The 25,925-nt window shown below is 36.4% G+C and overlaps 1 protein-coding gene across 1 annotated transcript in view; it reads left to right on the top strand.

Annotated features, from left to right (window-relative positions):
* KLHL1 (kelch like family member 1) overlaps nt 1–25,925 on the top strand; it is a 251,707-nt gene that overhangs the window by 174,058 nt on the left and 51,724 nt on the right. The window contains exon 6 of the mRNA XM_075088110.1: nt 4,300–4,486. Coding sequence (XP_074944211.1) covers nt 4,300–4,486 — 187 coding nt within the window. The remainder of the gene's footprint in view (nt 1–4,299; nt 4,487–25,925) is intronic.

Genomic DNA, 25,925 nt, shown 5'->3' with positions numbered 1-25,925 from the left:
TATAAAAATGAATATGATAGTTACTGTTGTGTTATTAGAAAATAATAGCAAATATAGTTTTGGAAAACAAATATATGGAGGGATTTCTATGCCTCATTTTCCATGTAATATGAGAAAAGTGCATGTCCCACCAGACATGGAAATCTGGTATGAGAGTTTTCAAAAACCTAATCTGCCTTAATGAAGGGAAGCATGTGAACCATTCATTACTGATTGGGAGGAAAAACTTCAGACCTCATCCCTTCACTTGTTGTTGCATGAATCCAGATTTGACACACTGACAGAGATTTATTCAGAGATCCTTAAAGATATCTGGAGTCCCCAAAATATATCGATACATTTTTCAGCCCCTGTGTACCTTATCTGTCTTTTCCTTTCATACATTTATTTTTACTTTCATGACTGTGCGATTATTTGTGGTTGATGCATAATCTCTTTGCAAACATTTAGATAAAGCTCTTAACCTGGACCAAGTTGAGTGATTTTTTCTGAAAATATTATCATCAAGGCACGTAGCCACCTTTGCTTTCACATTTCATTCTTTTAAGTTCCATGTGTCTTAAGTGGTAAAACATCACCGTTGTGTTTGGTTCGTTGGTTTTGTGACCAAAACAAATATTTTATGTTTGGTTTAGCCTCCTTAACTGTACATTTGCAATATAGTATATATTCATTAGAGCATTTACTTTCACATCCTGATAAGGAGAGTACATGAATATTAGAATTACTACGTTTAAGATACTGTATTTTTCTATTTATGCATTCCTTGTGCAAACTTATAAATCCCATGGTTTCCTTTGTGTTACCTGTTCCGTCAGCAAGCTTGCTATTTGCTATGAACCGAGGAGCTTTGTGTGTATTGCTAGCTTTCCTATGCTAAATTATAAGACTTTCAGTCTTATTCCTTCTCCTTGAACTCAGCTCAATTTCTTTGTGGTGAGACTTGAGACAAAAGAGACTTTTGTGCTCTTTGTACCTTTCTGTATCTCCTTCTACTTTCTCTTCCCTTCTTCCATATTTTTTATTCCCCACCCGTTTTTTTCTTTCATGGTATCAACATACTTGTATTTTATGATACCAGATATCCAGGAAGATGGGCAGAGCCAAACATGATGTGTACTGTTATCTGAAATATGCCAGAGGTTTTCAGTGCACAACAGACAGCTTAAAACTTTCGATTTTACTAACTAGAGGCTAATGTTATAATAATGTAAACTGGATTTCACTCATTTTTGCCTAGAACTTTACTGAACATCAGTGTGACTTAAACTATCCACAAGTTTTCTCACTTATGACTAGCCCATGGAGAACACCTCATATCCTTGCTAGTTCAAGCAGTTAACTTCAATTAAATAAATAAATTTTAAAAAAGAATTTTAAAAGATCTTTTAATTTCTTTAGCTAAGTATGTGGAATTTGTGTTTGAATAGAAAAAAATGAAATACACAGTCTTCCACTACAATGCATAGTCTCCTCAACTTAGAGGGTTTACCCTGTAATTTAGTAATAGAATCAAACTTTCCAGTTATACCAAGTTCTCCATAGTCTACAAGTACCTGAGTTAGAGACTAATGGCAAATTAAATCCTCATTCACTCTAAAAAGTCCATGATTATTAATAGCACAAATCTTATTATTCCTATAGTAATCTTTCTGCATTGCCACATAGCTTTTGTGCATATATTAAAGATGATGCTTTAATTGTCAATACACAAGATGTGAGTAGCATTTAACCCACTCAAAATTCCTAATAACTGCACTTCTACAATTTAATGTACATTAATATAATGCACCTGAAGAACAAACAATTATAATAAAGAAATAAGCAAATAAAATAAAAAGCCAACCTTAAACTTCAAATTTAAAATCATAGGGTTTGGGTTGGCCAGTTCCATTCAGAAGTGAAATTTTGGGTCTATGAAATATGAATTTCTGGAAGAGCCGGCTTTAGAAGCTCTTTAGAAGTCAAAAGGACAAAATCTAAAGTTACCAGTTATTAGGAAAGAAAAAGATAGCAAAACAGAGCACATCATTATGCCGCCATAGAAGTTCATGTTTTGCCAGTATCTTGAATACTGTGTGCAGTTCTGCTGCTTTCACAGGAAGAATCTAACAGAACTGAAAGATTCAGAAAAAGCCAACAAGGGAGATAAAAGATAAAAGCTTTTATATCAGCAGAGGTTAACTAAGCTAAGGTTCCTCAGTCTAGAAGACAGTCAGCTGATGGAGAATATGACTGAAGTCTAGCACGTTATAAGGAACTTGGTATGTTGGACTCAATCCTTCATTTTCTCTTTCAATAGAAGAATTAGGGGGTACTGAATGAAAGAAATGAATGAAACAAATTGAGTGAAAGCAAATGATGCCACAGGAGCCAGGTTCAAAACAGAGGGAGGTAAACCTTCATATACAGCTAGTGATTGGCCAAATTTGTGAAAACATATTGTAGATGCAATAAATTTACATGAGTTCAAAGGAAGATTGAACCAGTTCATGGAAGATAAGGTCCCTGAGACTTACAAAATGCATGGAAAGCACACCCACCTCAGAATGTCCCTAATCTGAAAGTTGGGCATTGAGGGAATATTAGGAGGAATTACTATATATTTGAAAACATTCTATGGCTTGCTCCCTAAACATTGATTTACGGCCACAGTTGGAGACATATTTTGTCAGGCTAGATGAGCTGCTTTATTCACTTCTTGTAATACGCAGGTCTATTGTTAGGACATTAGCCATGTAAAATAAGAGTTTGGGATCACCAGTTGAGATACTGCAGTGTGTAATGTCATTCTTTCTTTGACCTGAATAGATTTATTTCATGACTGACAGTTAAAATCAGAAGCAGCAGCCTGCTGTCTACATGTACAAGCTATTAATATTTTAGGTGTCACAGAACATGTGTTATCTGCAAAGGGCTGACAGATTAACAAAGGGCATTCATAAATTCTTTGGCAGATGTTGAAATCCAGATGAAATAGCTGAGTCCTTAAAAGTAATCTAGAAAAGTAGCTTGCATATGTCTGCATATATGTGTCTGTGAGGGAGATATCTCCTCATAGACTCTGGGAAGTAAATTCTCCTGCTTCCTGGCCTTCAGCCACTTCTCTGAAAATTATTGGGTCTCCCAGATAAATGTTCTATGAGATCTAGAAACCTGCCAGACTGTACAGATATGCTGCCATATGCAGTTAAAGCCTGCTCTAATTTGATAATCAACAGAATATAGGGATCAGCATCTAGAGATAATACTCCATTGCCTAAACAAAAACATTGGGAGTTTGATCAATTTCTGATTCCTTAGGGTATCTGAGATATCTTCATGGGTATGGTAGATATGGCACAAAATCTGCATAAGCATTGCACTCTCTGGCCTGACATCAGCAAGATCACAGAATCACAGAATCATTCAGGTGGGAGTAGACCTCAGGAAATCTCTAGTCCAAACTGTCAAATCTGGGTCAACTATGAGGTTAGACCAGGTTGCTTAATCCAATCGGATCTTGAAAATTTATAGGGTGATTTACAGCATCTCAAAAGTCAGTAGATACATACATAGAGGCAAGTGAATCAAACGCTTAACATTTACAACTTGTAGTCTTCTTCCTTGGAAACATAATAGAATATTCTTTCAGGTGTATGCACTAAACATCTGTTTTGGTCACTACTGATTATAGTTCTTATGCCAATTGTAAAGATAATTACATTATCTGGATTATTAATCCTTAATTTTGCCAATAATACAGCAAAACAATAGATTCAAAACTTGCACAAGCAAGTTCTTTTGCTTTTCTTTTTGTTTTGCTTTGGTTGTTGTTGGATTTGTTGTTGGTAGGTTTTTTGTTTTGGTTTGGTTTTTAAAATAAGAAATGTTCCTCGAAAGGATTACTTAAATACTCTAGAATGTTGTTATGTTATATGACTGCACATTCAAAATGCTTACAAAGAGAGGCCTGCTGGATCCTTTCAGTGTTATGTCAGAAACGATTAAAAATAAATCAGGCTGTAGCCTACAAGAGAATGCTTAATTTTCTTCAATGTCTTCAGTAAAAGAGTAGTAAGACTGTAGTCTTAAGTGATGGTTAAACAGTGGTCTAAAAGTTGCCTATAGGCTTTTAAAAATCAACAAGATATTTATTTTCCTGCCTCTCTTCCAAAACAAAAAATAGCCCTGCAAACCCCTGTATTCTACAATGAAGTGATATACTTTTGACATCCATTTTGTGATCTTCTGTCATTGCCTGGTATTGCTTTTCTAGGAATTTCTAGCATTTTTGATTCATGATCATGTCATTCACAGATATTGGCTGACCTAGAAAACCATGCGCTTTTTAAGGATGACCTAGAATGCCAGAAGCTTATTCTGGAAGCCATGAAATACCATCTTTTACCAGAGAGAAGAACTCTCATGCAAAGTCCAAGAACTAAGCCTAGAAAATCTACAGTTGGGACACTTTATGCTGTTGGAGGAATGGATAACAACAAAGGTATTAGAGGATACTTGTTACTTTATAGAATTTACATTTTCCATTTTCTCTTTTAGAAAACAGTGAAATAACTTACTATTCCAAGACTGGGATGGGGGTGTCTAAGTCAGTGAATAAATACTGCCAAGACTATTGGAGCAATGAAAATATACTGATGTTTGAGGAAAAATATAATACTGTTAGAGAAAAGAAACTGACGTTTCAGTTCCTTCTTGGATCAAAATGATTATGATTTCCAAAAAGAATTTTAACAAAAAATCTAGAGTGAGATTAATTTACCTTAGTTTCACCTTTCTAGAAATTATGTTTCATTTGTAAGTCAGTCAAACATGTATGTGCCTTTTCTAGTAAATCAAAAAAGGCAGTTTAATATGCAGTGCATTCCATCCTTAAGTATTTGTCTGAAATATGATGGATGATTCATGTTCTTCTGATGCAGAAATTTATTGATCATGTCGAGAAAAAGCCTAGACAACTACTTTAAACTAGATTACTACTTTGTCAACAGCTAAAGGAAGGTGAAATTATCCCCATCTTGCTGTGAAGAAAAGTGGGAAGCAGGGGAAAATTTGTTGAAGTATTTTTTTTATTATTCATCAGAAATATGAATTATGCTGATGTGTTTTTATTTCTGCTAAGAAGTCTAATCCACTGATTTCTTGAATGGAATGAAATAAAATATTTTAACTAAAAGCTAGCGGTATTATAAGACTATATACTTGGAAAGGCTTTTATTATTTTTTTTTCTAGACATTCACGAACAATTCCACAGTATCTTACATTTTCATGACCATATTTAGATTGAAGCATGCCTTCAGAAACATTAGTTCTAATATAAAATAAACTGCACTTTAAAAAAGTATTATATAAATTTAGATCTTCAGTATTTCACAATTTTGTTTCTAGGTGTAGTTATTGCAGTTCTTTTACTAAATAGCTGTGACAATTTCATCTGCAAAAGGACATTCTATGTTTCTCCCATAAAGTTACATCAATGTGAAACAAGTATGATATCTGCGTTTGTGTGCAAAAGAAACGCTGAGAGAATAGAAAAATGTTGATACAGAAGAAAAAATGTTGATCACGAAAGATGTGATAAATAAACTCCAGCAGCTAGTGACTGGAATTCTGCCTGACATGTGGAAAGTTAATGCAGCGTAGCACTAACTGGATAGAATTAAAAGGAACAAAGTTAGACCATTTTATAACGTTAATTTCCTAAATGTACAAAAACTCATTTGAATCTGTTTCCACACATCTTTGTTTATTTATTAATTTAATTTGAAAGACCCATATCAGAAACAGATACTCTCTATATGTTTACATTAATAGTATGATATGTATTAATGGATTAGAGGTATGTACTTCTGACAGTGTTCCATTCACCTTACCCATTCATACCATGACACTGACTTCTGTAATTTGGTTTAGGAGTATTTAATAATCTAATAGTATACAAAAGCTGTCTAGGTGCACATATAAAGGAGAATGCTAGACTGAAATAAATGAGTAAATGCAAGAAGTGAGCATACACCAATTCGTAAGAATGGTAAAACACTGCCTTCTTGCTGTCTTAGAAACCCGAATGCAGGACAAAAACCATGTGATATAATATGATGTATACAGTCTATGTTAGATAGTGCCATGGAAGATTATGATGAGGAAAATATACTTGTACAGCAAGAGGAGAGTGATATAAATAATTGAGCAGTGTTATATTGATGGCAGAATACTGATTGATCTCTCGGGAGGTGTTCTAAGGTGACTCACTACTTAGCAGCTAGAATAATAAGGCACAAAGAGAATCTGCAGAAAAAGAAAGCTAAATAAAACAAAAGTGTCAGGGTAACCATGATCCAAAACCACTGGTACATATTACTTTTTGAATAGTCCTAGATTAGATCATCGAAGCACTGGATTAGTTCATTATTTACTGGATCACAGTCTTTAAGTAAATAGAAAGGAAAAAGAAATGAAAAATTACATAAGCAAGAATGAGACATAAAAATATGACAAGTTATTAGCAAAGATAGGGAAAAGCTCATTTATTGAAACACTGATATTAAATGTGTGTTTTTCATTAATCTTGTGATTAGATATTACCCAAAAATTGCTCTGATGGTAAATAGGTGAGGTGCATCATTAGTCTACATCAAGTAATATTAAAAGTATTTCATTCTTATTTAGATATTTTTAGGAAGATCTTTGACATCACCACAGATATATTAAAACCTGAATCTTTCAAAATGTGAAATTGTGAGGTTTCCAGTCATTGTTCCTTAAACCTCCATGTTGCATATTTTGCATTTGCTTTAATCGTTTTCAATCATTTGTAATAAACCTTCTTTCTTTAGAAATATGTTTTGTCAAATGTGGTTTATTACTTACTTTACTTACTTACATATCATTCTGTCACAGGAATGTCATCTAACATAGCTACATGAAGTTACTCTTTTGTGCTGGTGAACTTCAAAGATGTCCTTGTTTTTCTGGGCTATTTTTAGTTTCTAGCAAGACATTTCTCACAGTATACTTCACTTAAACCTTATTTATTTTCATTTTATATTTTTCATTCTCATCTAGGAATACTTTTTAAATACTGAAATAAATATTGGACAACCTATTGTAAATACTGTAAATAAAGGCAGAAATAGGGAAAGATCATGCTTTTCCTCTTATGTAATTCTTGCTTTTAAAGATATGTGTCTGAGATATCTATAACCTGAAAATCTATCTATCTACCTATCTCCTTCATCTTCAGTTTAGTAGGAATTTAGGTTTTAGTAGGAAAAATAAAAGTTAAATCCATCATGATTGTTTTGTGGCATTTTGCAAGTTGCAGAAATTACTACAAACCACTTTGTCTTCACGTACATAAAACATTTGACAGCATTCGTGATCTATTCATTTGATATATGTAACTATCTTGAGAAAACATCTTATCTTCATCTTACTTCCATTTTCAATCAAAATAGACAATGTACAGTAACTAAGTTTGATTTTCAGAGGGTGGGTACTTGTAGTCCTTGTATAACAGACAAACAGCAAAACCTACTTAAGAAGATACAGTATCTTCTTTAAAACCGGGGAAAAAATGTCCAATGTGTTTATTACAGAACGTTTCTCCCCAGTGTGCCTTTTGAAATATTTTATATAAATATGAATGCTTTGTAAGTATACATAGATGTATGCATATATAGACTCATATATGTAAGTTATATGAATTATTGAGGTGTTCTCTTAAAAGTTTGAGGCTCTAGCATGGTAAAATACCCTACCCTATCTGTCACACTTAAACTGTTCCTTAATCCAGCATGCAAATGAATTCATGGCTAGGGCTTACTGCATTTAATGAGATATTTTTTGTTAAGCTTTTTTTTTTTTTTTATAAGAACTTGGTACGTTTTCTTATTCCTATTCAGATATTAGAATACAAGTACAACGCTTACAAACTGTTAAGGAAAATTAGGAACAGCCACTGACTCCAGCCGCCCCAGCCCAGAATCCTGCTGCCTGACTGCTGGAGCCCAGCACAGTGCTTCTGGGGACTCAGGGTCTCTGCTCAGACTGGGGGATGCATCTGCCATTTTCCCATCAGCAGGTTCAACCAGTAGCGAAGTTAAGTGTGTGTCCCAGAGGCAGGTATGCACGCACACACACACAGAGGACACAGACACAGCCGGTCACACAGGCAGCCCCAGGCAAGGCGCTGCCTCCAGCAGCACCCACACTGAGGACTCACACCAGACGCAGGCACACACAGCCACGTCCCCTCCTCCTCTTGGGCTGGCAGAGGCAGAAGGTCACCAGTGCAGCGCACACACGACACACTCCAGGTTCACAGGCACACACACATTCCCAGATCCATGAGTACCGACGCAGCCCCTTTGCCCTCCTCACTCACACTGCTCCCCCCCAGTGGCTGGATTTAGCTGGTTTTTGGGATGCAGCCCCAGTAGCTGGAGGTTGAAGACCCCACTGGCTGCAGTAGCTGAGACCATAGGCCGGGGGCACTCACACCCCCAGTCTGACTCCAAGAGATGCCCCTGTGAAGCAGGAACATAAACATGCTGTTATTACTCATTAAATAAGTAGATGTTCACAAAGGATGAACTGAGAAGTCAGAAATGGACTGTCCTTTTTGCAGTCCTACTCTTTTTATCGATAACTTCATATATCTGTCCTCACCAGTCCTCTGTATGAGTTTCTTCTGTCTTTAGTGCTAATTTGTTTTCACCTGTATATTTTCCAGGAGGACATTTGTTATGTTAAGTTAAAAAATCACGTAGTCATAGCCTTAAAATACTCAGGAGGATGATAAGGCAAAATAAAGTATGCCTTTGACATTCTAAGCATCTGTCTGCCTACTACTTTTATTCAGCTATCTAAAACTGTCCTCTGAAGTCTTGCCTGCTCTATTTAAGTAACAGTTCTGTGTCAGCCACATAATTCCAGTGTTTTCAAATATTGTGAGTGATTTTACTGAGGCAGATGATTTTAATATTATGTTTACTCAGTTCTATGTAATATATTTTAGTATTCCTTCTTATACTTTCTGGAGTCCATTTTTTCAAAAAATTGAACATATTTAGGTCTTTTTTAAACATAAAAATATGTGTTGCTATAATCCAGTGTTTCCCCAGTCATTCTCTAGCTAGCAATGGGAAACAATTACAGCATAATTTACCTCAATTGTAAAATGCACTAATAAACAAGTAATATTCCATTAGCTTAGGCCAAAGTTGCGTACCAATGGTCATCTCTATTTTTCTTTTTCTACCATATTTGGAAGATTCAACAAGAGAAGAATAACGGAATATACAAGTAGGAACAACAACAACAAATTATCTCTCACCAGAGTCCAGAGTCATCAACCTAACATAGTAATGAGGTGTCATCGTGGTGGGTTTTTCTGAGAAAATTAGAATAGCAATGTAAGAGGCAAGCAGGCTATGCAGAATGAACAACTGAATTTTTCATTGTCTATACTGCATCAAAACTTGCTTTTCATTTTAGAATGCTTAAATGGAACGGGCAGAAGTTAGCTGTTTGAAAACAAAAATATCCACTACTTTTTAAAATAGAAAACAAGGCCACAGATTTTAGGAGCCTTAGTTCATCTATGGTAGAAATTCATATTTTCAGTCATTCCAATATATCCCAAGAATTCATAATTGGACATATGTTAGATAAACTGCAAAGGGAGTATGATTTTTAGTTTGATTCTCACAGTAATAAACTGAAACTGAAATGAACTCTTTCAATTCCCAAGAAATAAACGTATGTTATATTTAGGTGGCAACACAACATTCTGGAGAGAGGAATCATAATTAATTAAATAACATTAAGTAACCTCATGAAGTTCAAGAAGAACAAATACAAAAAGTCCTGCATCTGGGGAGGAACAACCTCAAGCACCAGTACATGCTGGGGGCCATCCAGCTGGAAAGCAGCTTGGCAGAGAAGGACCTGGGGCCCTGCTGGACACTAAATTGACCAGGAGCCGGCAGTGTGCCCTTGCCACAACAGAGGCTAACGGAGTCGTAGGCTGCTGCATTAGGCAATGTATTGCCAGCAGGTCAAGGGAGGTGATCCTTCCCCTCAGCTCAGCACTGGTGAGGCAACACCTAGAGCGCTGTCTCCAGTTCTGGGCTTCCCAGTACAAGAGAGAGAAGGAGCTGCTAGAGACTCCAATGAAGGGCCGCAAAGATTATGAAGGGAATGGCACATCTCACCTATGCAGAAAGGCTGAGAGAGGTGGGACTGGCTAATAACTGATTAGATAATTAAATATATCAATGACACTAGAATTCTGTTCTCATCCAATTCTTATAAGTATTAACATTATTATTTGCTTCTTTTCACTCCCATGAATTTCAATGTGTTCCAGAACATTCAGCCTCATAGGCTAATTTGCAGTTACAGTACTTTGATTTACATGTGCATTTCTGAATAGAAAAAATTACAGATTGTAACACCATCTGGTAGTTTTTCAGTACTTATTTTGCATCATTTAATTTCTGGCATGTTTTTGGTGTAGTTAACTTCTGAAATTGCTGATTCAGTTACGGTTGAAATAAAGAAAAGAACCTGAAGCAATCTGTTCTGAAGCCTGCCTGGCAAGATATAAGGCAAGAGCCAAAGTTACCACAGAGAAGATAAATTTCATTATCCCATAAGCTCTTCATCTTGCCAGTCCGCTACCCTGATATTCACACCTGTTGCTCCATCCTATGGGGTCAAGCAGACCGTGCAAGAGGCTGCTGCCTTTGTGGGAAGATTTAGGACTTTATTCTCCCAAGAACACCCCGTCCCCCCCTGCTGCTTACTGACTTTATTTTCTGACATTTCTGGTGCAGATATTTTATCACGGATTAAAATACACAGAAAAAAAGGAAACTGTATATATGATGTAGAGAAAACACATGCATGGCAGTTTGGTAATTTAGAGAACCTATATACTCTCAGAAACACTAACTTTTTCCACACACGAACCAGTTTTGTTCTCTGATCACCCAGGTTTCATTAACAGTTTTTATTACTGGGATTGGCTTTGGAGTAAATCAAAAAGTTTCTTCCAGCATAAATCCTGGATGTTGTTCTAGCATCAGTTTGCTGCTGGAACCACCCTCAATAGCCAGTGTGGATAAGACTTCAAAAATGTTGGCACCTCCTACCCTGTGCAGTCATCCAGCTCTATCTTGCACCTTCAGCCACCTCATAAATCTTCATGTCAAATTCTAGGAAATGCTCAAAAAGGCCATGGTTTCAGGCATAAGAACATCCAAGTTAGCTTCAGTACAGCTCTCACCTTGTTTTTAACACTCTAAACTGGAAAAGCAAATAAACAAACAAATTTATCTCTTTGGACTACAGAAGGCACCATACAGAGGTCAATGAATACCGAGCAGTAGCTGGCTCCTACCCATGCACGTTAGGGATAACACCCTTTACAACAGGTTTACCTTAGAATGAAGTAATTGAAGCAAAACAGAATCTCCCAGGAACTGAGCCAACAGCTAAGCAGCATGAATGAGCATCTGTATAGCTATAATGATAAATAATAAAAGAAGGCTGAGGGTAACAGGAAATTGGTGCTCTTGCAGTGCCAAACTGCTCAGTTTACATAGTTTAAACCAAATTATGATCAAAGCAGCTTATCGATTTACTTATGATACATAATTAACTGGCAATCAGATGAACTATGGGTTTAGGATCAATATCAGTCATGCAGCAGATAAACTGCAATACTACACACTTAGAAAATATGAATTATATTCTTCAAATTTCTGAACACCCTTCTTAAGCAAACTCCCAAAAGTTCATCACAGACGTGCATACATGTGTGCACACACGTACACACACAGAGATATATGCAGCCCCTTTCTCACAGCTTGTGCAGGTCACCATCACCACCTCCCACCCAGACAGATGGGACCGCCTTTGGCTGCATGGCCCTCCTGCAGGAGATGCAGTTGCCCCAGCATTTGCTGCTGTCCACATGTAGAACTTTTTATTGTTAACACCTTATTTGCACAAGTTTCAGTTGCAACAGTACATCTTTTAAAGAAGAGGCATGTGTTTTGCTGACAAGCAAAGGTAGACAAGCATAGTGCATGATACAAATCATTAATGAAAGAGAATTTTATAAGTTCTAGATTAAAGACATAAAACAAAAGATGAATGTGTTATGTTATAAAAAATAACACTATATTACAAAACAAAACACCAAACATTAAAGGTATTATCTAAAGTGACTGTCTAAAAGCTGTAATTTCTGATAATCTTTAAAATATAAACATCAGTGGAGAAAACTTTTGTATTAGTTTTAGAAAATTCTGATCATATTGCATAGTTGAATATTCCTAAAGGTTTGCTGGTATTTGTTCATATCACTTTGTGGCAAATCCTTATGACATTTTAATATTTCCTTTTCCACTCCAAAAATGTAAGAAGTGTTATATACAAGCTATATATTTTTGGAGTGCTTAAAGGAATTTTTTACAGTCTAACCAAAGAGAAAAGCAGTGAACTGCTACCCTGTTTTCTGTATAGCTCGTTCCCTGAATATAGCTCTCCCTGATATTTTCGTCAGTAACCTATTTAGGTCACATTTGTTCCACTTGAGTAACCATCTTTTCATTTCAAAATGTAATGTTGAAGATCATTAGATCAAGGTCATCATTTTGCACCTACTCATTGCAGCATCTCTGAATCTTGAGCAAAATGTTCAGAGTACAAGTCAGCAACAGCTTTAGTAATAACAAAATCAGCAGAAAGTTTTACAGGGAAAAAAAAGTAGAAATTTTGTGATAATAAATGTAGTATTTCTACCCTTCTTTGTGGGTTTAAATGCTGAATCATTCTAGCTATGAAAAAAGTACCTTTACTGTGGAAATGTCTACACTGAATGCAAAGGCGGGGTTTGGGGAAGGGGTAATGTTTAGGCATTTGTATCTGCTTCTGAAGAAATTTTCATTTTGCTTATGCCAAAATCCTTGCGCTTGTACATAACTGAAATGAATATATTGCTCTTGTAGTCTGACATTCTTCATGAAGTTTATCTGACTTCATATAGCCTACATCAGGTTGTTAAAAAATACTAACATCTTCAGAACACGGGCTCTAGATATTGCTGCATTTGACCTAAAAAAAATTGAGTTAGAAACAATCTTGCAATACATTTATTCTTTTTCATGCAATGACTTTGCTATATGATTAAGTCTTTAATCATCAGTTATGCCAAAAATATGATAATGGTAATAGAAAACTCTTGATTTACAAAACATTAGCCAGGAAATGTAATATGCTTAACTTCAGTAAAAGACTAAGTGTAATAGAAAGCTAACTTAAAGATCAATTGAAAAGGTTTCACCAAAACAATTTCACAATTTCACAAGCTCACAAATTATAACTAAAATAAAAAATAGAAAATTGTATTGTGCAGTGGTGTACTGATTTGTAGATGAAGGTAAAACTGTGAGAGCTAGCCCTTTATTGTTTCATCAGAAACCTTGGTTGGGAGAATCACATACACATACAAGTTGTCAGCAGCAGTTGGACACTCATATAAAACTACTGTGATCATCTACTTCATTTCTACACTACTTTCATTTCTAAAGTTTTCTTTCTCTGTAGATCTCTCATTACTTCATAAACCTTGATTAATTAGGGCTTATAATGCCCATGGAAGTATGCACAATACACAGAACTAATATCATCCAATTCCCAGCTGAATTGTAAGTAGAATATAAGTAAAAAAAAAATAAAAAAAATCTGAAATATATCCAGAACATGAAGAGAAATCCTTAACTTCTATCCAAAATAGTTTGTGCTGCCACAGTCATGATATAGGTTTTAAATTTACAACACACTGCTGTTTATCATGGAAATAGCTATTAAATGAATTCTGTTTCACCTTTCTACGTCTTTTTTGTACACTCTGTCTTCAGTAACACTCACTGAAATAACTCGGGCTGTTTTAGAGATCTGTCCAACTGAAAAATAGGGGTTTGTGCACACGTGTGTAGAGAGGAATTGCCTTAGTGCATAGTATGTTTATTATAACATCCTCAATATTCTATGTATTTGCTTCTCATGTATCATGGCAGTTTCATATACAATATCTTCAAGTCATATTTTTCATTTTTATCTTCAGATGACTAAAAAACCACTAGTGATACACAGGTGAAATAAACTATAATCGAATACATTTTAATATAATTTCACTTTTTTAAAAATATAGTTAGCAGTATTTTAGTTTTTACCTCTGTGTGTTTTACTTACACTGTGGTATTCCATCTGGGTTTTTTTTTTAATAGGAAAATACATCTATTGCTGCATAATCAACACATACACTGCAGCCAAAATTGAATGATTTTTTTTTCCTCTATTTAGTTTATCCATATCTTCACATTAAACCTGTATCTCCCATTTGCCTAAGAAAATATGCCATAGTACCTTCCCAACTGCTTCCATCCATCCTCCTATTCTTGGGAAATTGGATTTTCTGGTTTTCTAAAACATTTAATCATAATTACTGTAATTTGCCTGTGGGGATTAGAAAAAATAGTTGTCTACAGATTTCTAACATTGGTAAGACATTTTATCACAGTCTGTATATACTGGGGTAGGCAGTATTAACCAGCATTGCTTATTTGTTTGAGTTTGCACAGTTTGCTTCATTTAGGAGCTGGCTCTGCTGACTGCCATCTACTAGTAATGACAGAGAGAAGACGACTTTCTGATCTTAGCTGGGATATGATGCTGTTAATTTTTGCTTGTCACTGGAACCAGCATCTTCCTTTAAAATAAGTTGTTTGGCTCTAGGTACTAATCTCACCTTAGAAGTGGTGAATGTGAATGGGGAGACAGTTCCTTCTGTCTTTCTGCTATCTGTCTAGGGGATACTGCATAGTCCCTCTAGATCTGATGGCAAGAAGAGACTCAGCACAAGGATGCATATCACACCACAAAGCTAGCCTTGTGGCCCTGCAGTGTAATTATTGGTTATGTATGCAGTCGTTCAGAGTTAATGAAAAAATGCGAAGTCTGTGTCACAGGCAACTGTAGTGGTGTTTTTATATCAGGTTTTGGGTGTTTAAAGTTGTGTAGAGGTGTTTGAGCTTGGGAAGACTACTAAAATCCTTTCCAAAGTTACTGCATGATGGAAGACATCAAACACGCTGTGTTCTCATCCAGTTTGCCGCTGAGGAGCGGATCTTAAAGTGAAGGCTGCACTCAGGTGTTTCTTCCATTTTTATATTACTACTCCCACTATAACCTGGTAAGGAACAAATGTGTATTAAATGTAAGTATTTAGAACTAGGGAGAGACTGGGGGCCATGCTGTTTGGCAGTATGGATGCATCCTGTGAATTCGTTTAATCTTGCCTCCTACCTAAAAACTGACAAGTATGCAACAGGAAAGGAGAGAAAGAGAGAAAAAAGTGAGAAAGAGAAAGAGAGAGAGTTGTGATATCTACCACCACAGATCTGAAAGAGAGAGAGAGAAAGGAAGGAGGGAAGTAAGGAAGGGGAAGGAAGGAAGGGGAAGGAAGGAAGGGGAAGGAAGGAAGGAAAAGGAAGGAAGGCTATAAAAGTGACATTTCTAGAATAGGTCCTGTAAGGTCAACTCTTCATAGACAAAGTGGGATTCAAACCTCTCCAGCGTGGGAGCAGACAAGAGAAAGACATGTTAGGATAATGATAAGAACACTGCTACGTTTGTCGTATTCTATTCCCTGCAGCATCCTGTCTTTATGTCAGCATAAAACTCCCTGTTAACTCTTGAAATGCTGTCAGTCTTATCTTAAATCTGTTCTCTTCATGGACTACATACGATCTTTCCTCTCAAACTCATGTCTCTTAATCTCCTCTATATTCTCCCACATCTTTTGTCCCTCAGTTACATCTTTGGCTCCATTTCTTTGTATGTTTCTCTGCTCTGGCTTCTATTTTCTCCTCTAAACTGTTCAAAAAAATTTCAGGTAATGTACGAGTTGTGTGAGGTGGTGCTGTTGTTTTAGAGAGTGTACATAGAGAACTTTAAAGGAGAAATAATTGTCTGCAAAGTTAGGTATTTTTGCCCCCCCAAGAGTCTGGGGCAATTGCAAAGGCTGCCGTAAGAGGGAAAATATGTAGGGCAGAGAAAAAGGTGGGAAGAGAGGTGAGATAGCCATGTACAACATACGGTTATATAGTTTTGGGGACAGTAATTAATGAAACCACAGGGATTTGCATAATTCAAAAATTATCATACGGCTGTGGGTCAGTAATTTATGAAAAATTTCTATGTGCCTTCTGTGATAATTTTATTTAGGGATAATTATAAATAATGCTTAAAACAATATTAAATTCAATGCCATATTTATAGCATAACTGGAACCATCACTACGAAAGGTGGTAAAAAGCTGAAAGTAGAAGAATTGTGAAATTTTAACAAATGGTGTTTTAAAATATGTTATGACTCACACTTTGCAAATTGTATACTTGCTTTAAAAATTAGGAGTTATTTTATTCACCACTCAGAGGGCAGGGTTAAACTTTCAGGAACACCAGCTTTTCAGGACAGAAAATTTATCTTCATTTTCTTTATAATGCACCTTCCAAGTGGTCTGTGAGGTGAACAGTCCCTTGTCCCCTGGGTACCTTGGTGAATGAATCTGGAGAGGATACTACAACCAATATATATAAAATAATGATCTGAAACATTTCAATTCTCTAAACCGAATATCCCTCCTTAAAATTTTATATTTTGAAGATGGATCTTTATATCTGTCACGATCCACTGTTGGGTTGCACAATTTGGCAGAAGTTGAGCCCCCTTGCTTTCTAACCAACCTCAGATAATTCTGGGTGGCTGGGGGCGGCTGGGCTTAACTTCTGAGTGATGTTCAACTGGGTGTGTTATCGTGACCAGGTTTGTTGTATTCTCGGGAACAGAATTAAGACTCAAAATGGAGTCAAGTGCCAAGTCACTTTATTTGGCTGCCAACAAGTACATAAGAGAAAAGGAAAGAAAGAGGAAAAAAAGGCTCGACGGTTCCAGAGGGTTCCAGCGGGTCCAAGCCCCCCTCCCATCTGTTGTAAGATGACCCTGAGGCCAGGCGCATGTGCAGGGGACTGGGCCTATGTGCTCTGAGACAACAAGATATAGATATATATGTTCCTGCTGGGTAGAACTTCCTCAGTTGCCATCGTGGTGAAGCCTTGGTAGTCAAGCCATTCTGCCAACAATGCTGAGACAAGTTTCTAGTCCCTTACAATATCTTACTAATTTTTCAAAGGAAGTGTTCAGCTATAGTAGCACAGGAAGGGGGAACAGGGTACAATAGAAGGCAGTTAAGGATCTTGACAAAGAACATTTTATTGTCACTGTGTCTGTTTCAAATAAGAAAATGAAAATCTACAAGAAGTGCTAATAATAAAATTATAATGAGTTATAAATACTGAAAGAAAATGTTGAGTTAGTTACTTTTGGGAACATACTGCAGTGGTACTGCATAAGAATGTTATTTAATAATCTGTACTTTGTGATTCTTCACATTACCTAAAATGAATCAGAATTATAGAAAAATAAAAGCATTTGGACTACAGTTACTGAAATACGTTACATATGTGAACAAAGATAATCCTGAAAGTTGATGACTGAAAATAGTTCTTGATTCCGAAAACTTTTGTTTTCAAATTTCTGTTATTTAAAGTTATTTTATAATGTCAGTGTTGTTTTATCTAAAATCGTGTAGAAACAAATGCCATAGAAAACTTGCCTGGGGTCCATTCCCTTGTCTCGAACTGCCATAACCTGCATAACCAAAACCTGTATGGTCTTTCCCCTTTCACTCTAGTATAGGAAGGTACTAACAACTAACACTAAAACTAGAATATGGTTCGCCTAAATATAATGCTTACACTATACATGTCTACATCTAAACTATACAGTTAGCACCCACTGTAGTCAATACTGGTGGTGTATTGGGTCTGGAGACAGAGTTAATTTTCCCTATAGCAGCCCTCATATTGCTGTGCTTTGCATTGGTAGCTAGAAGGGTATTGATAACACACCAGTGTTTTGGCTACTGCTAAGCAATGCTCGCGCGGTGTCGGGGCTGTCTCTCCAACATGGCCCCGCCTCACCCAGCAGGCTGGGGGTGGGCAAGATCCTGGGAGGGGACACAGCCAGGGCAGCTGGCCCAAACTGACCAAAGGGATATGCCATACCATGTGACCTCTGATCAGCAATAAAAGCTAAGAGACAGGAGGAGGAAGGGGAGCATGCATTATTATGACATTTTTCTTCTGGAGCAGCTGCTCTGCATACTGAAGCGTGCTTCCTGGGAAATGGCTGGACATTGCCTGGTGATAGGAAGTAGAGAATAAATCTTTTGTTTTCCTTTGCTACTGTGCACAGCCTTTGCTTTTGCTTTATTAAACTGCCTTTATCTTGACCCATGAGGTTTTTCCAACTTATTTTCTCTCCCCTGTCCCCACCCTGCTGAGGAGGGCAGCGATAGAACAGCTTGGTGGGCACCTGGCATCCAGCTAAGGTCAACTCACCACAGATGGAGCTAGTACAGTTGGTCTAGTCAAGACCAACATTTGCTGGACAGGATAACTGTACAGAATCCATCGGCAGCACTGACCAGGACTACCCTGGGAGCCTATACAAATACTTCTAATTGGAGATACCTACAATTTTCATGTCTGAAGCTGTATCCCTCCCCACTCCTGACAGGATGAACTGAATGCACCCTAGTTACACAGCCATGAAATTGAACAAAAGAAGAAACTGTGTCTGTTCAGAGAATATTACAGCACTGTGACTGTAGTGAAATATCACCGCTCTATTGTTATTGTTTAAATTCATCTTCTGCCTAACTCTGTGTGTCTTCATTCCTGCTCTGCAGAAACATTTGTCTGTTTCTACCATCCTCTTCTTCCCACCATCTCACCTTCATCTATCTGCTTTTATCCTTTTCCTTTCATTTTTTCGCAATTAATTTACCTCTACCTAGTTAAATCTAGCAAATAAATATATAGCTGTAGAATGAACCAATATTTGCTGCTATCACGTTGGGTTTTTTTTGTATGCCTTACTTCTCCTGCCTGATGTCTGGTTTTCAGTCTGTAATATATATAGTTGATTTTTACATTGATTTTTCAAGTACCTAGCACAATGGGATGTATTTGTGAGTAGTTCTTTACATACTACCACACTAAACATGATTAATAAAGTAGATTTTTCTGGTCCTGAAATCTACAGCCTGTTTAAATCCTGCATTTATTTGTTTTTATTTAAGTAAATAAAAGTAATAAATTTATGACTACTCACAGTTCTAAGGGCACCACCACATTGTTATTAACAGAATAAAATCACATCAACATCACAGTAAGTTCAACAAGAAGCTCTTCATTGATCATTTTGGTTTCCTGTAGCTTCAACATAGTTTAGAATCTCTCTTTTCTCTTACATGTAGTGTTGAATTGATTTCTTTCTGTTTCTTCTCCTTTCTGCTCATTTTTTTCCCTATACTTCCGACAGTTTTCTGTGGTATCTGAGAAAATCATAACTTCCTGAATCTGTGAAGCAGAGGCCTAACACCATGAGGCCTCCAACAGAACTATAACTGTTATGTGTGCCTAAGTTATTTAGATATACTATGAAAAGACTCCTATAAGATTTTGTATATATATATGTATTTATGTTACTGTGAAAAGCCTACAGAGGAAAAAAAAGTTATAAAGTTGGTTAAACAGTTACAGACCCTTTATGACCTATAGACAATTTAGACAATTAATGTGTCTCCTTTTCAGCAATGTTTCCAGTTTCCTGGTTTCTTTCAGATATCATACTAGCTTAATAAGGGACTTGCTGAATTCTTCTTTTTCCAGTCATGTAAATATTTTATCAGTTTGTAGAGAACAAGTATGGTAGTTGATATGACAGCCAGAAAAGGACATGATTTCTGCTAAAAACAATAAAAGAAAGCAACATATTTAAAGATGAATGGGGGACTAAAATTACGTCAACTTTCTACTGACAAGTAGAGAGATGGAACATCAATAAAAAATTGAAGTACACACAAAGGTTAAGTTTAACATGACTCATAATTTGCTCTTAATTACTTACTGATTACTTTCTGTAAAGATAGACGTCCATCATAATCACTCTGACCTGCATAATCCCATAATACTTATATTACCACTGACGGCCTAAAGTCAGTGAGCTTCCTTTATTGAGAATATATATGGAAAAATGTCCCTCACAGTAAAATGATGCAATACCTGCCATATTTCTTACTTGTCTGAAGTTCTTACATTGTTCTTACTCACATAAGTACACTTGCAATGTGTGGGTACTAGCCCACTACTCTTTCAAGTGAAAAACTTGTCTTTTATAAACATCTGTTAGTTTATTATTATCCAGAGTTCTTTAGGAAAACAAGTTATATTGTCATCCACGACGACAAAGACTATTGGCATTTTATTATATGTTTAAGGATGTATTTATGACTACTACACTTTCCTAAAGCTTTGTGCAGTGAGCTTTTGTTGCAGTGTTCTACTTCAATTTGACAGTCAATTGGATTGATGAGTCGCTCCTTTTCTGTCCATTCATCTTGTTTTGATAGCTCTAGTCACTCCAGTATCTCAGGGACTAGTCATCAACACCCACTATCAATTTTGGAAGAAAAAAAATCACAATCAGGATTTGTTCTTATGACATAATTGTTCTTATGACATTGTCTTTTAGGAACTCTTATACCCCCTGTTATTATATTATTTAATTTATTTATCTCTAAAATAGAGACTGAAATACTCTGTTCTACTTTCCCTGTTTTATTTACAGATGAAAAATTGGCACCTGTGTTTAAAAATATATGCATGTATCTTTATATAAAATGTACGCATTATTTATAAACATGTATATATATAGAGAATATTAACTTGAACTCATGTTTGCATTCAAGTTCAAATTCTCACCTGCCTGCATGTCTACACCTGATAAGGAAATGTAGTGATGTTAGCCAGTGATGCTAACTGATGGATTGAAATGGTGTACCTCTATTTTGATGTTGCATTTCACCTCACCATCACTTTCTTGCTCTCAGGCTCTACCGTGGCATAAGTCCAGTGCCGTCCTATGGTAGAGTGCGCACTGCAATTCACAAAGCAGCTCTCATTTCTTTGAAATCTTTTCCTGACAGCATGACAAGGCTACTGCAGGGCCTTACTGGTCACAAGAGGCCTGTCTTTACAGCAGCTGGTGAATGCTGTGGCCACAGTCCAATGGAGCTGGTATTGGAGGCCTAGCTGGACAGTCTCATGGCTTTATTCCAGTCTGTAACCTAGATTTCTTTCCTTTAGAAAGAAAGGTTTGTGGAAAAGGTTGCAGATAAGAAAAATCCTGGTGCTTATCCAATTCTTGTCGAAGTAGGAGACTGGACCATAAAGAGAAGTGAGAGATATATCAGTATGGATATGACCAAAGAAACAGTCTGGTTAATCAGCATCAGGAAGAAGATTTGCAGGTCAGAGTTCAGGTTTGTGCAGTAAATGAATGCTGTTGTCTGGCAGTTGCCCAAAGTCAGTGTTAACAAAGAGGTCAACTAGTATGAGAACAAGATCAGGATGAGAAATAACCTATTCTAAAGCCAAACGTGGCTTTCTGCAGCAACAACGCAAAAACCTCTGGAATGGGATTTTCAAGAGGTCCCTGAAGTATAAGCTTCTGGAAAAGCTCTGACTGTAACAGTGCACTATAGAAAACCACACTGCTTACTTGTTAAATTCCCCATTCCTGTAATCTTTGACAGGCATAAATCTCATCAGCCTCATCCTCTTCTACAAGCTTTGTTTCCAAAAGATAATCACACTCCCCAAAGCAAAATAAACTGTGGAGAGGTTTCTCCATTATAGAAAGCTTAGTCCTCCCTATTCTAAAGTCAAGGAACAGTGAACCACAAGAGAGAATATGGAATGAATAGAATTTCACAGAAATTTTGGCTTATTTTCATCCTTGATCTGGAGGCAAGGTATCATCGACTGGCAGTTTTGTCATGTAGGACAAATACTAGACAGAAACTGGGAAAATAGCAGCAAGTGAAGACTTCATTTCTCCAGAATCTCTCACATCTCTGCAAATTTCTTAGTCCTGCTAAAACAGTCTTTTCATTACCCTTCAAACACAAAGCCCCTTGGAGTGCAAATATTGGCAAATTTCTTATAAATTAAGTACTCAAAATAATCTAGACCAATTTGAATCACCTGTGATCATGGAAACACTACCATCAGTACACTAACCCCATCGACTTCTGAGTATATATAGTCCAGCCCACTTTTAGATGTGTGGGGAGCATTATTTTGTGAGATACTTCTTATTCAAACTTGGCTTCTGCTATCAAATGCCTGTTCCATTTCTCAGTAGGCTAGTCAAAGTAACAAGTGGGGTCACCCTGTTTGGCATTTGTGTCAGAATAGAAACAGACAGCAATGGGACATTGGTACATGTCTTTCATACATCAAAGACCATTTATCTCCTCTCCTTCCTTCTCCTATTCCTTTTCTCTTACTACTTGATTACTGGGAGTCTAATATTCAGGTTTAAGAAGAGCACAGTCACAACTCCTGACTCCCTAAAGCACATGAGGATCTTTAGGGCGCAGAAGAGCAGGAAAGGGATTTGATCCACTTAGGCTCCTGGCAATGGCAGAGCTGCTACCTGAAGCCATAAAACATAATCAGTTGTTTAAATATGTGTTAAAACAGAATTGCAAAACATTTACCAAAACCCTTGATGTTTATGAGTTATTTAGCTCCAGTAGCCTTACCTAAGACAAGTGTTTGAGGTCATTGCAGAATCAGCAGAAAAGGCGGTGAGAGAAACTGAGAATGATGTTACTGCCCATCTGAATTCAGATACCTACAAATTAGGAAAACAGACATATTTTCAAAACAGTCTTTATTCAGTGACAAGAATTTTCAGCAAAACTAGCTCAAAGCTATTGTCATCAAGATAAAGCGATACCATTGTTGATAATGAGATTAATGATATGTCCATTATCGATGATGCAGAAGATGATACAATCAATAGGTTTCAATAAAGTAGAGAATATAGCTAAACAAAGATCTATAGCTGGAAGAGATGACTTAAGCATTGTGTTGAATCTGTGCATTTTTTTTTTTAAAGACCCTATGTATTATTTACTTCTCTATATTAGCATCTTTAAATATTAAATATGAATAAAATTGATATAAAGACTTCAATCTTTAACAGAAATCTTTAAAGTAAGATTTTCATGGACAAGTCATACCTGTTGTCTTGACTGTCCCATTGTCACTCACTTAGCAGATGAGTTCTCCAAGTTCTCAGAGTGATACTTTAGAGCTTCTGCTTTTATTCTTTTCCAGAGCAAGTAAATTTGTTCTTAGTATTTTTGTGATGTTAACATTTGGCAATGCAATAATACTTTCTTTCTGAAGTATTTGTGAACCATAAAATACACGGTGGATGAAAAATCAATATTCCATTTTGTTATTGATTTTATATACCCACTTTATATGACACTTAAGAAGCTAAACTAATTTGCCTAGTAAAATCCTGTTGGGCTTAATCAGGATTTTGCCCCTTCTCCTCTCCTAGGTGCAGAAAATCCTTTTACTTTCAAGATCAAATTAGCTGAACTAAAGAAAATAATCTATTGCTTTGTCAGAAATAATCACCCATTTTTCTTCCTAAGAAAGGTAGAATGTTGGTCTCTTGTTTAATCTAAGCTGTCGCAGTACTTCTCTGTTTTTATTGGAATGAAGAACAGTCTAAACATTATAAATAGAAGTAGACTGAAAATGCAAACGACCTTAGTTTAATTCTCATTGCCTCCATCTAGGGTAAATTTAAGGAGTCATGGACTGTAGAGCTGTTAGAGGAATCTAATTCGTGTATTCAGATCCCCCATGTTATAGGATTAACATTTAATCCTATATTTAATTAACATCATATTAAATTTAATATGATTGAAATATGTTTGATCTCAATAATCTCCAATTAAAGATATCCTAAAATCTCTGTTGATGATAACTGTCAGTGGTTCCACCACCTTTTTTTGAAAGATTTTTCCAGTTTAAATATTATTTCTGCAGAGCCATTGCAGTCAAAACAGTTTAGAACAGAACAGCACTAGGCAAGACAGGTTTTGTTCTTTAATTACTGGTTTTTGGTTGTTGTTTTGGATTTTTTGTGTGTGGTCCCCCCCCCCCGGCAAGTACCTAATAAGAAACAATGATCTGTGTGTTGTTAAACCAAGTGTAATCCCGTGACTTGAATTAGGAATGGCATAACACTCATTAAAACTATTTTGTTTGTGTCCTTATAACCTATTAATTTCGAGAAAGCATATTTAAAACTACTAATGTCTGATGTGTGGGGCAAATTTTCCTATCTTCAAGTTAAACAGAGGACTTAATGTAGTTCTGCTGAGAAAGAAACTTGGCAAGGTATTGTTAAGGTTTTAGTTCATTACTATACTTTTCATGGGTAGTTGTTTATATGAATAATAAATAACAAGAAATTCAAAGAAATATATGGCATAGTGGAAGATAAAGAGGATTGCTATTGTCTTTTATTTGTGCAGTATTTCATTTCACAATCTTAAATAAGACTGTATCGTATATGAGGCTTTCTCTTAACTGAAAGTTAATCATGCCTAAGGAAAGAAATTGGTGGCCACAGGTTCAGGTTGGCAGGGACCACAGGAGGTTTCTAGGCCAACCTCCTTCTCAAAGCAGGGCCAGCTATGAGATCAGACCATATCCATTTGGGTATTGAAAACCTTCAGGGATGAAGACTGCCCAACCTCTATGGACGAACTGTCAATTTGCTTGACCATCTTCATGGTGAGGACATGGCACCATTTTAAAAGGTTTGTTTGTTTGTTTAGACAGGCCCATATCCAGCTTTATACTGAGGCTGCTCCATGACACGACTGACATGTTAACAGAACAGGAGATGTTACTGCATTTTGTGGTTGGGGCTATAAGCAGAGGTCACAGCTGCTTCACTATTTACTGCAGGAACAGAGGAGAGATTGTAGATATTTTCTACACAGCTATTTTCCGTTTAGAATTTGTTGTGTAGAGCCACAACTGGTGTATTGGTTGAGATATTCTGGTAAGTTTTATTCACTTAAAAAGTTGCAGGCTGATTATCCATGCTGAGAGTCACTAAAGTCAAGGAATGAGGTTTTTAACTTGGCTCAGTGTTTTCTGAAAAAAGTCTAGAGAATGCAAGACTGGTATGAAATGATGCAGCTGGCCTGAATGCAGTGATGGCATGTACTAAAAAAGCCTGTAGTGACTAATGATTTCTGATAAGAAATTCGAGGCCTAGAGCTCTTCCTGTAGGAAGACTGTCATTAAATAAAGTTAAAAAGACATCACTTCGACATTCTTCTTCATGTGATTTTAGCATCTATGGAGAGTCTATGGGCATTCCAGTGCTGGGAACTGAACTGACTGGGGTTCATGACGTAGAATTAAGCCAAAAGAGACTAAAAGTATGCCATTCTGCTCATTGACAAGACATCTATTATATTTTATCTGATTCAATCATGTCTTCTTCATCCATGAGCTGATTTCATCCAAGGACTATGGTAACTTGAGAGGTTGTCTGTTCTTGTCTGCATTGCAGTCTGGAATGTATTATATTCATGTTCCCAATACTAAAGACCATTTTATAGGATCAGTATAGGAAACTGTTCCTATTATTATTATTATTATTATTATTATCATTATTACATATTAGCAAGGCACCTTGCTGGATGAGTAGAATTCAGACTCTCCAGGAACTGCTGGATTAGAAGCTCAATATGTAATAAAACACTGTGGCAAACTGAGATTTAACCAATACTAGAAAATACATAGCTGAGCATAATTCACAGACT

Source organism: Phalacrocorax aristotelis, chromosome 1 (assembly GCF_949628215.1).
Source record: "Phalacrocorax aristotelis chromosome 1, bGulAri2.1, whole genome shotgun sequence".
Classification (NCBI taxonomy): domain Eukaryota; kingdom Metazoa; phylum Chordata; class Aves; order Suliformes; family Phalacrocoracidae; genus Phalacrocorax; species Phalacrocorax aristotelis.
This window is presented reverse-complemented; position numbering and strand designations above follow the sequence as displayed.